Below are 14,890 nucleotides of genomic sequence, written 5' to 3' on the forward strand. Positions count from 1 at the left end.
GAACTAAAATACCTCTTGTTTCTTGATATACAAAAATATCTTCAAGGTGACTCATGGAACTTAGGACACATGTTTTCAAGATCTTGAATGAAGAAATTGATGAGCCCCCTGGGTCAAGTACAAGCAGATTAAGAGCTCTGCAAGAATCATTTTGCCTGTCATTGAAAGCTCCAAACACTTTTCTTTCAGGGACCCAAACAAGTCAATTGACATCTTAATCTTTTCAACAGCAAACTACTTAGAAACTGAAACCATAACACCATCCTTGCCAGTCTCCCTGGGAAAGAAACCAAGGGACATGAGAAGAAGAGGAAAGGGAAGGGAATAAGTATTTAATCTACTCTGTGGCGGGCACTTTACAAATATTATCTCATTGATTCTCACAACACCCCTGGGAGGTAGATACTACTATTATCTCCACTGTATAGTTGAGGAAACTGAGACTGAGAGTGGTTAAGTGACTTGTCCAGGGTCACATAGCTAGTAAGTGTCTGAGGCTAGATTTGAATTCAGGTCTTCCTGACTCCAGGCACAGCACTCTATCCATCCTGCTCCATTTAACAGTGCCAGATCAATAACATTCATTCATTCAGCAAAACATAAATTAAGCATCTGCTAAGTAGAACACCCTGGGATAGGTGTTAGGAATACAAGGATAAAAGTCCTTGTCCTTGGGTTCAAAAATGCTAAAATTCTAGATAGTCCTCTAAGAAAACAACAACAGCTTCTCAGTTTTCCCATTTATTTTAGATTAAAGGGAACATTTTAAAATATTTTGATAACTGTTTTTTAGTATGATGTGTTTCCTTGGTAATCTTGTACATTTTATTCCATGTATTTAAAAACATTCTGAGAAGGGGTCCATGACACTAGCAAAGTTAAGGACCTCTCATCATCCTTGTCCCACCCCACAACAGCATGAGCAACAAAAACATGCATAAACATCACTTGGTAGACTCTTCTGACCATGTGCCACACGGACGTGGCAGGAAGAGGACCTTGACTCTGGATCAACAACAGTCAGATAACAGGGTGGGCATCCTGTCTATGAGGTCACTTACATATAATTAGGTTGCATGGCTCCAAAGACCTTAAATTGTCATTTTTAGCCCCAAACCCAAACATCCCAAATGAGTACTCTTCTCTTTTCCTACCTGTTGTCACAGTCAGCTAATTAATATGTCTTTTCATATTCTTGGCTCTCAGAAAACTGGCTTGTTACCTATTAGAATCAATATGTCTCCACCAGGGGTGGGCCTCTTATGTAATGTGAGGGCTGCTTGAGAATATATTTATGTCTGTCATCCACAAAGAGGACTGAGAAAGCAAAATGTGCATAAAATGTCATCATGCCTGCTACTTCATCAGAAACGGAAGGCAGACAATGCTGCCAGTTGGGCCAAAGGAGAAATGTGGATGGCCTAGAGTCAATGTGGAACCTCAGAACTTCTTTGTTCTCTGTTCTACGCCAATCATTACAAATCTAAAGGGTATTTGCTTTCATAACCACCTAAAAGTGAAATAGGACACACGTAAAAATTGACACCAATCACAGTTTTACCTTCTGACTCTGAGGCCCTTCTCCCTCATCTGAGGCGCCATCTTCTTGCTGATCATAAGCAGGACCTCCCAGAAGTCGAATTCTCTTCTCACACTGTTTCTTTGCCACAGTCAGCTGGTTAATATACCTTTTCATATTCCTGGCTCTCAGGAGGTCAGCTTTCATTGCAGCTGTCTCTTTGCCTGTTGGTGGAGCAACAGACAGGGTCCAATTAAGGCAGACATGGTACCAACAGGCAAACTCACAGTATCTCCAGCTCAAACCCATATAGGCAGGCTGACTCAGCATTTCCTTCTGGTATCCTCAATTACTGTGAATTCATCCAACATGGTAATTTGGTACTTCAAGGATCTAATATTTACTGAAATAGATGCTCATTTTACACCAGAACTCCTCTGAGCCTTACTGGGCAGTCTTCAGCAATTACTGTGGACAAAAATATTCCTCTCCTAGTGGTCAATTTTTTTCAAATCACAAGTCTCTCTGAATGTAGATACACTGGTTCTCAGACATCAGACTAGGGATCTACTTCAAGGTCTTTATTCAAAGAAAGTAAAAGTCTTGCTAAAATGCCAACTTTGAAATATTTTTCCTTGGTTGCTGAAATAATGAGTTAGATAGCTCTGACTCTCTAGAAATAAGTAGCCGACTCTAAGCTACAGTTTTAATTCTTTCTGGTGAAATGATTGGATTGATTCTGTGGTGGTTTTTTTTTTTAACTAATCCTATTTACAATTAATTAATTTTGTTCTGTCACTGCCTAAGCCATGGTACTTTGTCTCTGAATTTAGTTCAGAAATTCAGCTGGCCTGTTATGAGTTAAATTTAGAAATCCAGTTCTCCTGCTAATCACTGTTATATTTTTGCTTCAAAGATATTCCTGCTATCTATACACCACTGAGCTATCGTTCAAGAATATCTGGTTTGTTATCTAAAGAAGTCTGCTCTACTATCTCTAACCTTGCAGGTGGACTCAAACAATGAACATTTCTTGTCTTAGGAGAAAAGCATGGGGTTGGTGCTAACCCCACATTCCCAATTTCCAACTAATCATATTAGTTCGCACACCTCAACTCTGTTGTTGTTATTTCAGTTGTTTCAGTGGTATTCAACACTTCATAACCCCATTAGGGCTTTTCTTGGCAGGGATACTGGAGTAGTTTGCCATGGCCTTCTCCAGCTCATTTGATATATGAGGAACTGAGGCAAACAGGGTTCAGTGACTTGCCCAGGGTCACACAGCTAATAACTGTCTGAGGCCAGATTTGAACTCATGAAGAAGAATCTTCCTGACTTCAGGCCTGGTATTCTATCCACTGCACCACCTAGCAGCCCTCAGCTCTGAAAGCAATCACAGTGATTTTGCCATTCATAACACAGAGCTCTTTTAACCAATTATAACTTGTTCCCTGCCTATGAAGTCCTGTTCTTTGTTCTGTACTCCCCAAAACTATATAAGAGAACTGCCCCCCTTATGTGGTGGCTAAGCTTTGCTGAGGAAGCTGAGATCTCATTTATTGGTAAATTTGTGCTTTACTAATAAATCAAACTTTGTGCTCAGAACTTGATGCCTCAGTCTGCCTTATTTTAACTGTTACACTGGTAAACATTTGTTCATACATTTAGAATATGTCCTTCAGACTCCTTGGGAGATCAACCCCAGGAAACACTGAGTACAATATTGTAAATCAACTCTGACCATAGTAAGGACGTCTTATGCACATAGCACTATGCTTGGAATTGGGGAGGGGGTAGTTATTATACAAGGCAACATCCTTGCTTTTATGTAGTTAATAGTCTAGTAGGAGAAAATACAGATTACTATAATAATAACAATAATTAATAACAACAGCTAACATTTCATGTACCTAAAGGTTTGCAAAGTGCTTTACATACAGTATCGTTTGATATTATTTGATCCTTCCTCACCACAACTCTGAGGTTTTTTTAATTAATTAATTTATTTTTAGTTTTCAACAATGACTTCCACAAGTTTTTGAGTTTTTAATTTTCTCCCCCTCCCTCCCCAAGATGACATGCAATCTGATATAGGCTCTACATTTACATTCCTATTAAACATATTTTCACATTAGTCATGTGGTAAAGAAGAATTAGAGGAAGAACCACAAGAAAGAAGAAACAAAACAAAAGAGAAAAAAAAGAGCAAATAGTATGCTTCCATCTGCATTCAAACTCCATAGTTCTTTCTCTGGATGTGGACAGCATTTCACATCATGAATCTTTTGGAGTTGTCTTAGATCCTTGCATTGCTGAGAAGAACTAAGTCTATCAAAGTTAGTCATTGTACAATGTGGCTGTTACTATAGACAATGTTCTCCTGGTTCTGGTCACTTCACTCAGCATCAGTTCATATAATTCTTTCCAGGTTTTTCTGAAGTCCACCTGCTCATCATTTCTTATAGCACAACAGTATTCCAGTACATTCATGTACCACAACTTGTTCAGCCACTCCCCGATAGATGGGCATCCCCTCAATTTTCATGTTTGGTTTTGTTGTTCAGTAGTTTTTCAGGAGTCTTCCTGCCTCCGGCCCCCATGCTCTATCCGCTGTGGCAACATCAAGCCGCTCCCAAACCCCTTGTGAGACAGATATTATTATTATTGTTACAATTTTACAGATGAGGCTGAGAAAGATGAGCCCAGGAACATACAAAAAGTGTCCAAAGTAGGCTAAAACCCAGGTCAAAACTGCCTTCCAATACACAGTAATACTATATAAATGCATTAAAGGAGTGAAAACATATTACTCTAAAACCCTAGTGTAAGGAGGGCAAAATCATAATTAATAGGAGGAATCAGGAAAGACTTCCTGGAAGCGGTATCATTAGAATTGTGATTCAAAAGCTGAAAGAAGACAAGTCTGGTCCAAAGCAAGAGAGACAAAAGCGGTGACAGTGTGTGGGAGATGGGGAGCAATTCAGTGTGGCTAGTGTTTAGAGTATGTGGATGAGGAGCAGTGCAAGAAGATCTTGGGAAGGAGGGTAGAGCTGCGGAGGAGGCAATAGGGGAGTCATTAAAGATTCCTGAGCAAAGGAGTGATAGGCTTTAATTGATGCATGAAGGACTCTAGTCCGGCATCAGGATAGGAGTCTGGTGTAACCACCCTAGTCAGGTAAGAAGCATCAATGGAATACCACTGTGCTATGAGAAGTGATGAACAGGCAGATTTCAGAAAAACCTGTAAAGACTTAAATGAACTGATGCTGAGTGAAGTGAGCAAAACCATGAGAACATCATACATATTAACAGCAACTAACTTTGTTAGACTTAGCTCTTCACTGCAATACAATGATCTAAGACAATTCCAAAAGACTCATGATGGAAAATGCGATCCATATCCAGACACTGAATTACGGAATCTGAATGCAGATCAAAGCATACTATTTTCTGTTTTTTTCCCTTTCTTGCTGGTTTTGCCTTTTGTTCTGATTCTTCTTTCACAACATGACTAATGCGGAAATATGATTGTACAGGTATAGCCTATATTAGATTGCATGTCATCTTGAGGAAGGAGAAGGGAAAAAAATTTGGAACTAAAATTCTTGTAAAAGTGAATGATAAAAAAAAAAGAAAAAGCATAAAAGAAGAATGAAGCGCCTATCTCAGACTATCTCAGATGACTACCTTTGGAGTCAGAGAATATGGATTTGAATTTTAACTCTGCAGCTGACTTCCTCTTAGACCCTGGGCAAAATACTTACCTCTCTAGGCCTTACTTTCCTTATCTGTGAAATGAGAGGGCTGAACTAAATGGTCTCTTTCAGTTTTTCAACCCTAAGTTTTCCTGTACCAATATGCGGGGTGTCCCAAAAGTCTTGGTGCAGTTTTAAGCAACTATTTAAAGCTTCACCAAGACTTTTCGGATGTCCTGCATCAGAAACAGTCTTTACAATTCCCCGAAGGGGTTCATGGGTGGCTCTCAGTTTGCTGGATGAGCTGTTATATCTGGGAGTATGGCAATCAAGGTTAAGTGACTTGCCCAGGGTCAAGCATCTCAGGCTAGATTTGAACTCAGATCCTTCTGACTCCAGGGCAAGTGCTCTATCCACTGCACCACCCAATTCCCCTGAAGCACCTTCTCTGACCTCCACATTCATTTCTCAACTTTTGGAATATCTGTCTGACAGACACTGATAAAGGAATCCATTATCTTCAGCCTCCATCTTTAGGATAAAACAAAAACCAGGCCTTAAACACATGAACTGAGCCCCAAATTCAATGTAACCAGAGCATCTGTCTGTCCCTGCATAAACATCTGGCACTAGAGGTCATTGCAGAAGTGACACTTTCAAGTTTCCTCTCCTCAACATCTCAACTTCTATTTCATGGATGACACTCAAGAGAAGTTGAATTGCACACACGTAAACATCTTAGACTTCCCCTTAATGCCAAACATTCCATATGGTGAGCGTGCCGACAAGATTTCAATTAGATGGGATTATATGGGAGTACAGTGGGAAAGCGCAGCCATTTTTCATCCCCCACGTCCCTCATTTCCCAAGGAAGGCTTAAGATCACTTCTCTAAGAACAAAGACCAGAAGCAGCTTCATAAAAGGCAGAGGGAGGGAGAACAGGAAAAGAAAAGACCAACCACCCCAGCTGCAGAGCTGAGGAGAATGTTCTCCTGTCGGAGCGCTCACGTGAATCTGCTCTGTTTGTTAATGAGTGATACAATGCCATTGTGGAGTCACAAAGCGTCTTGCTCTCCCGAAAGGGCAGCTTGTTGCTTAGACAATTCCATGTATTTTGGCCTTGGAAAATTAATCCCACGTTCGGCAATGAATGCCTACCGTGGGGCCCTGCCCCCCCCCATATTTCTCACTAGTGAAAATCCTGGCAAATCCAACGATCCCAATGAATATGCTGCTTTGTGACCTTGAAACCCATTCAGCTGAGAAATATCCACATGTCCAGAAGAGTGTCAGAGGACGTGTGCACAACCACACTTTACATTCCATTATCCCAGAGCTCAAACCCAATTCACTCTGCAGTAGTTCTGTAGGGTCTTAAGGATTCAAGGTAAATGGGAGCCATAGTAATGTGCATTGTCAAAATCCTTCTGAATACAGAATGCTTAATCCGGCTTAGGGAGGCAGGTCGGGTGCCCTGAGAGCCAAGGGAATGACTTCCCAAAGCTAGTGTGAGGGTAAAAATAAATAGGGTGAAATAATCCAAAGAAATGACACACATCTTGACATGTTTTCCCTCCACCTGATACAATCTCGATTCTACTGAGGACAGATGTCAGAAAACAACAGCAGCCTAGACCAGAGGTAGAAATCGGGATGATGAGAAGGATCAGAGACAATCCAATCCACAAGTGATGGGGGCGGGGCCCAAGCTAAGATCTTCGCCCCTGGCCCCAAAAGGAATCTGACTCCCAGGCCCCAGACCCTTATCTCCCTTTGAAAGCCTTAGCCTTACCTCTTAATCTTATTCAGATGCGCCCTGAAAGAATGTGGCTCCCTTTTGTCTACAGGCCCCAGAAAGGCCTTACTCCTGTCTCAAACTGTTCCTTATCGACTCCCCTTATCTCCTTTTGAAAGCCCTAGCCCCACCTTGATTTTGTGCAGAAGCCTTTCAAACTTCTGCCTTCCTGTTCCCTCCATTAGCTATTCCCATTGTCTATTCAATCTCTCAGACCTCCCCACTTAGAATGCTTACCTAGACCCTTTTCCCAACCCCCCTTCTCTGGCCACCCAAAGTTACTTTAGTATTTAAGATCCACCTTGGCCCTCATTCAGATGCTGAGAATCTCAGGCCCACAAGGCTGAGAACCTCTCATGCCCGCTCGTCTTCACAGGCGTCACCTGGTCAATGTGATTTATCACTAATAAACTTTTCCTCTGGCTGAAGAAAATGAGTTGAATTCATTCAGCAGAGCCCGGTACCGCGATCTTGGGGATTTTGCAGCACCCCAAAAGTACCAGACCTCTTCATACGGTTCCCTGACGGAGAAGCACTGCTAAATCTCAAACTCTTTTCAGCCACGACTGGTAAGCGTCCCCCTCCCCAATTCTTTTCTTGTCTTGTAGCTGGGAGGGAGATTTCCAAGCAGCTAGCTAAGCTTGCCTTGGAAGGGTTTTCGGAGCCTGATCTCTCAGGTCCGTGTAAGTCAGACAGCTACGAAGCTGTCTCAAACCCTGCCTGGTGCTCCCAGGCTTTTAGGTCCAGTTCCTCTCCTTGAGCACTTGCACCTGGGTAATACCTTCCTTAGCAGAGAGGACGGACTCTCTATCAGGAAGCGTAGCTCCAAACCTCTCAGTTCTCTCAGCGCTAGCGAACTGGGAAAGTGTTGGATATTTTTTTCTTTTTTCCTTTCCCCTGATCCCGCAATGAGTCAATCCTCTTCAATTCCCAAGAATTCACCTTTGGGCTGTCTTTTACAAAATTGGAAAGACCTTGACAAGGCCGGTGCATTTTTGCAACACCATTTGGCCTTAGTATCACCTGGAAAACTATGAGGCATACATAGCCCCTTTTGGGGACATTACGGGTAAAGACCCTCTCAGAGTTAGAAAAATATTGTCGCAAAGAAAGAAGATGGGTGGAGATTTCTTACTTAATGGCTTTTGTTGAGCTTTCTAGAGACCCCATTCTCAGAAAGGATTGTAAGATGCTTGTAGCTAGATTGACCCCACTAGTGGAGAGTGGGGATCAAATAGACCTTTTGAATGATCCTCTCCTCATGCCTCCCAGGGTTCTTCAACCCCATCTTCCCAACCTCCGTCTGCACCACCTCCCCAGCACCTATCTCCACCCCATTCTCCTCTGGCCTCTCCGGCTGTTCCCCATTCCCCCCAGACCCTTCCTTCTGCTCCCCATCCTTCCTTCTGCTCCCTATTCTCCCTTGACCCCCCCCCCGTGTTTCCCTATTCTCCCCAACCCCTCCCTGTTTACCCTGCCCCCACCTCCTTAGTTCTCCTTCCCTCTTCCTCTGGCTCCTGCATTTCCCCTCCAAGCCCTTGCTCTACAGGCTGCTCCTAACTCAGGCCTTGAGCAAGGGTCTCGCCCCAGCCTCTACTTCCGAAGATACCCCAGCTCAAGCTCCGGACGACGTTCTCAACTCGGTGCCTCCTTCCCAGACCTCTACTTCCGAGGGGACCCCTCCTCAGGCTTCAGACGAGGGTCTCGCCTTGGCGTCTTCTCCCCTGATTTCTTCCCCTCCTCCGGTGTCAGGTAATCTTTCCCCTTGTCAGCCAGATTCCTCGGCCTTGCCAGTTCAGCTGGCGCTTTCCGGTCCCTCACAAACGAGAAGTGGGACTTCCTATCTCCCTCCCTCGAAAGCCCCTGCTCCTGCAGGGCCTTCAGGGCTTTTTCCTCTAAGGGAAGTACCTGCCATACTCTGAAGACCCCACTAAATTTACTGAGGGCTTCAGGGATGTGTCCCTACAATTCGAACTTTCTTGGGGTGATTTGCATGTCCTCTTCTCCACCTGTTGTACCCCTGAGGAGAGGAAGAGAATCTGGGAAGAAGCCCAAAATTTTGGGGATCGTTTTGCTAGCAATGACCCCACAAAATACCCCCCATGAACAGCTGCTGCTCCTGCTAGTGATCCGGGGTGGGACTGAAGAGGACTAGGACTTCTGGGGTGCTGCAAAATCCCCAAGATCTTGGTACCGGGCCCTACTGAATGACTTCAACTCAAATCTTCAGCCAGAGGAAAAGTTTATTAGTGATAAATCACATTGACCAGGTGACGCCAGCGGGCATGAGAAAGGCTCAGCCTTTGGGGCAGGAGAGATTCTCAGCATCTGAATGGGGGCTAGGGTGGATCTTAAATACTAAAGTAACTTTGGGTGGCCAGAGAAGGGGGTTGGGAAAAGGGTGTAGGTAAAAACTCTTAATTGGGGAGGTCTGACAGATTGAATAGACAATGGGAATAGCTAATGGAGGGAACAGGTAGGCTGAAGTTTGAAAGGCACAAAATAAAGGGGAGTCGATAAGGAAAGCCTAGGCCTTTCTAGAGAAAAGGGAGCCAGAACTGAATAAGATTAAAGGTAAGGCTTAAGTCTTTCAAAGGGAGATGAGGGGAGTCGATTAGGAAATTTGAAGGCTTAAGGGTTTTCCGGGTCCTGGAGACCAAGAGGAGCCAGATTCTATTCAGGGCAAGGGTTGCAGGTATATCTGAATAAGATCTAAAGGCAAGCTAGGGCTTTCAAGGGGAGATAAGAGCTGGGGTCTGTAGACCAGTGGGAGCCAGATTCCCTTTGGGGCAAAGGCAAAAATCTTGTCTTGGGCCCTGCCCCCATCAGGATTTTCAGAAGAGTGAGGATAGGGGAAAGAGGGACTACAAGATAATTTGCCTGTTAGAAGGCCTGAAAACAGCATTTCAAAAGCAAGTAAGTAAACTTTTAAAAGATTAAGGGAACTACTCAGGAAGAAAAGGAAAATCCTGCCCTTTTCCAAGATAGGCTAGTAGAAGGCATTAAAAAGTATACGAATTTAGATCCTGACTCTACAGAAGGGGCAGCAATCTTTAGCATGTATTTCATTAACCAATCTGCCCCAGATATTAGGGGAAAATTACAGAAATTGGCAAGGGGACCCCAAACACCTCAGGCCCAGTTATTGGAGGTTGCCTTTGGAGTCTTTAACAATACTTAGGTGCAGCGGAGGAGAAAGAACGCAGGCAGAGGGCTAGAGACAAATTGGAACGTGCCTGATTCCTGGCTGCTGCTATGGTCAGGAAAAGACCCAAGGGTGTTCCTGGCAATCTGGGCAGTGGGAAAACCTGCTTTCGATGCCAGCATGAGGGTCACTGGTCCAAGGAGTGCCCCTCCAGGGCGCCCCCTTGGAGGAAGCCCCCAAGACAGACACCTCCAGGACCTTGCCCAAGATGTGACCAGGAGGGACACTGGAAGAAGGATTGTCCCCGAGGTTGGAGAAGTGGTAGAGCAGCCCCCCAGGACCCTGTCCTCCAGTTTTCTCAAGACTGGGGAGGCAAGCCTGGATGCAGGCCACACTCCCACTTTCTCCCTCTCTCTCACCAACCCCTGGGCAGAAATCGAGGCTGAAGGTAAGGTTACCCGCTTTTTCATGGCTATGTTCTTTGCTTTAACCAATCACTCTGGTCCTATTTGCTCCTTGACCCATCCAGTCATGGGCATTCCAGAGGTAACTGAGGGATGTCTCCAGACATACCCCTCCCCCTGCCTATTTGAGAATCTGTTTAAACACTCCTCCCTTATGCTTTCCTTTTGCCCTGCCCCCTCGTTGGGAAGGGACCTAATGGTGAAGTCAGGGAACCAATTTTCTCGATTTAAGGCTCCCATCTCTCTTTTCCCTCTGTGTGCCAGACCTCCCCATGTTCCCCTGGAAGTGTAGCACACAATTTGGGATACTTTTGCCACCTCAGCCATTGTTCACCTCCGACACCCTAAAGCATTTTCCTATCGCTGTATTTGTAGCCCACCCAGGAGTTTTCTTTGTCCATTGCCTCAGGAGTACTTAATTTCTTGGGAACTCAAGGCTATTGGGGTCTCTGAACAAAGTTCAGATAGCATCCCAGTCTGTAAAGTTTCTTGGCCAGGAATTCCCTGTCCCAGCCACTAAGAAACAATTTCGAACTTTTCTAGGCATGGATAGATTTTGTAGACTCTGGATCTCTGATAATAGTTTGATTGTTAAGCCCCTTTATGACTGTCCTCTGGGCCCTGACTCACTCCTTCAAGAGTGTGGCCCAGACCAGACTAACCCTTTTGTGATTTTAAAATCTAAATTGACCTCCACACCCCTAAATCAGTCTTTAGGAGCCTCTGGAAAGCCTGCAAGCTTCCTGGTGGCTGCCACAGTCATTCTAATTGAGAAGCCTCTAAATTTGCATCTGGCCTCCAAAAGCGAAATACTTCCCTAGTTAAATGGGAAGCTCTTTACAATGCTCCACCCATACGTTAACTCTCATCTCCACAAAGCCCCCCTCCCCAATACAACTTTCTCAGAAGTTTATGCTTGCCACTTCTCTATGGGCTACTCTCTCTTATCCACACCTTGCTTCTCCACAGGGGAATATTCCCTTACTTGGGAGACAAGCTCAAGGCCACTAGACAAGTTAACACCCCTGTGGAGGGAGGGCTTGTTGGAGTTTCTGCTAATATCTTGACCTGCACTACCTGTGCACACCACTAGTGACAAGAATTTTGGGGAAAGGTGAAACGAAGTGTGAACACATGGCAAGACCCCAGAACTACTGTTTTGGTCACTCAGTGTTTGACACCCTACAAAGACTTTGGGGTGTGCAGCCTCAGACTTTTAGCACTCCCCTTCTCCATTTTCAATGCCAAACAGCCCACAGTCTCTAACTTAAGGGTAAAACATGGATTTTGGGGAAATGTCCTCTGGTCTCTTAAAAAGGGAGCAGACTATCTTATGCCCTGGTATAACCTACAACATGAACATATTCTCTCTAACGTTATAGAGACTATTTACCAGTTGGCAAATGTGACAGTTTATGGTCCCCCGGAAATCCAGCAATCTCTGGATTCCTTAGCAAAACGTAATTCTAGACAAGAGAATAGCCCTAAACTACTTGCTTGCCTCCAGTGGGGGTGTATGTGCTTTAGCAAACACATTTTGTTGCACATATAACAACTCTGGACAGAGAGAGAGTTCTGCACTGCTCATATTTTAGAAAAGGCTAATTGGATGCAAGAAATTCACAATAACTTTAGTGATTTTTCACAATAACTTTAGTGCTCCAAAATCTTCTTCATGGGAGTCCTGGCTTCTTCCTATACTGGCCCCTATTCTCATTCCACTACTGATCATACTTCTCTTGTGTTTGTTTGGTCCATGTTTACTAAATATTCTTGCCAGATTCCTGTATACCAACCCAAGGTCTCTAGTCCACTGAACCTGGCATAAGCCAGGTTTGAAGTCTGACCCCTCAAATGGGACCCAGAGAGTCAAGGACAGCTCTACACCCACTTGCCAGCAGGAAGCAGTTTCAGAAGCTGAGACCTTTGCCCCTTTCACCAAAACAATTTGGTTCCGATTTGTTGGGGGGGGGAATGGGGGGGAATGATGGGGGGCGGGGCCCAAGCCAAGATCTTCGTCCTTTGCCCCAAAGGGAATCTGACTCACAGGCCCCAGACCCTCATCTCCCTTGGAAAGCCTTACACCTCTTAATCTTATTCAGATGTGCCCTAAAAGAATCTGGCTTCCTTTTGTCTATAAGCCAACTGTTCCTTATTGACTCACTTATCTCCTTTTGAAAGCCCTAGCCCCACCTTGATTTTGTGCAGATGCCTTTCAAACTTCTGCCTTCCTGTTCCCTCCATTACCTACTCCCATTGTCCATTCAATCTGTCAGACCTCCCCAATTAAGAGTTTTTACCTACACCCTTTTCCCAACCCCCTTCTCTGGCCACCCAAAGTTACTTTAGTATTTAAGATCCACCTTGGCCCTCATTCAGATGCTGAGAACCTCTCATGCCCGCTCGTCTTTACAGGCGTCACCTGGCCAATGTGATTTATCACTAACAAACTTTTCCTCTGGCTGAATAAGATTTGAGTTGAATTCATTCAGCAGAGCCTAGTACTGATCTTGGGGATTTTGCAGCACCCCAAAAGTCCTAGTCCTCTTCACATGGATTGACTGAAGAAATTGGGGAAAAGAAAAATGAAGAAAAGTAGTGGGAGCTGTCTTCTAGTTTTTACCAGTTGCTTTCAAGTATGTGAAACGCTATTTTCGAAGACTGGATATGTTCTGCCTAGCCCCCAAACAGAATGAGGGCCAATACATGGCTGCTGGCATTTGTGAAAAAACTTCTGAAACTTCTGAGCTATCCAACAATGAAATGCCCTGCTTTGGAGAGCAGTGATCGCCTCTTAACTGGAGGGCTTTAAGGGTAGGTTGGAGAAGTATTTTATTAGAGATAATGGGATCATAGATCTTTGAACTAAAAGGGACTGTAGAGGCTACTGAGCTCAACACTCCCTCCCATTTTACAAATAAGGAAACTGAGTCACAGAGAAATTCAGTGGGTTGCCCCAGATCACAGTTATTAAGTCTCTGAAGTGAGATTTAAACCCAGGTCTTAATGCACTATATCTCACTGATCAAGTCTGGGAGGCACTAAAGGGTCTGAAATTCTGTCCTTTTGTCAGAAAAGGAAAATGGGCTGAATTGTAAAGAGACACATTCATAAAACATCAGGAAGAGCTTTCTAACTATAAAGGTGTGGGCAGCAGTAATAGGTTTAGGAAGACCATTGTAGAAAAATCATTGGAGATTTTTAAGGGCAGAATCAACATCCAGATAGCTCAGAGAGCAGAGATTTAGCCTTTATTTGAGGAAGGAGGACAAAAGATTAAGTGACCATATGGGGAGGTGTTTTAAATTTAAAAAAACAAATCCTATCCATTTCTAGAGCAGTTATGTGGTGCAGTGGATAGAGTGCCAGAAAGTCAGGAAGACTTTTCTTCATGAATTCAAATCTTACCTCAGACACTGATTAGCTATGTAACCCTGATTGGGGAAGTTTCCTCATCTGTAAAAATGAGCAGGAAGGGAAATGGCAAAGCATTCCAGTGTCTTTGTCAAGAAAACCCAAAAGGCTCATAAAGAGTAGGACACAACTGAAAACGTCTGAACAACCAGAGTAGGACATGACTGAGAACGTCTGAACAGCAACAATATCCATTTCTAAACATTATGAACAGCTTTTAAAAGAACTTCAGGTAAAAACGTGCTCCTGATCACCAAAAGAAAGAAACACATTAAACAACTCTTAATATTATGCTTCATATCCTATAGGGGAATGGAAACAGTCCATGTTGGAGGAGTTGTGGGACGACAGGTATATAAATTGCTGTTAACAGCTGTAAACTAGTGGACCCATTCTGAAAATCAATATGGAATTGGGCAAGAAAACTAATGAAACCATTCATACCCTTTGACCAGTAATCTCATTACTGTATTATACATATATTGCAAAGAAATCAAAGGTAGAAAAATGAATTATTAATAATACCAAAAATGCTCATAGCATATTTTTTGTGGTAGCAAAGACTGGAAACAAATTGGTGAAAAGTTGGGGAAAAACTGCTACTGGAATGTAACAGAAGAAATGAATAATATGAGACATTCAGAGAAACATGAAAACATGATTATGAACTAATGCAGAGTAAAATAAATGATTGATGTGCACTATAACAGGGTAAATGAAAAGAAAGCTGAACTCGGGGTAACTGAAGAAATAAGCAATAATCACACCAGATAATGCAATAAAACACTCATTTCTATGCCACGAAAAGAGAGCAATGAGTAAATGTAGCATATATTGTCAGAAGCTGTCATTGAGTC

At 43.6% G+C, this 14,890-nt stretch overlaps 1 protein-coding gene across 1 annotated transcript in view; it reads right to left on the reverse strand.

Moving 5' to 3' along the window:
- The window catches only part of SNX25 (sorting nexin 25), a 272,281-nt gene that overhangs the window by 73,767 nt on the left and 183,624 nt on the right, over window positions 1–14,890 (reverse strand). Inside the window, 1 exon segment of the mRNA XM_021007602.2 lies at window positions 1,562–1,743. Coding sequence (XP_020863261.1) covers window positions 1,562–1,743 — 182 coding nt within the window.

Source organism: Phascolarctos cinereus, unplaced genomic scaffold (genome assembly GCF_003287225.1).
Source record: "Phascolarctos cinereus isolate Bilbo 61053 unplaced genomic scaffold, phaCin_HiC Scaffold_9;HRSCAF=440, whole genome shotgun sequence".
Classification (NCBI taxonomy): Eukaryota; Metazoa; Chordata; class Mammalia; order Diprotodontia; family Phascolarctidae; genus Phascolarctos; species Phascolarctos cinereus.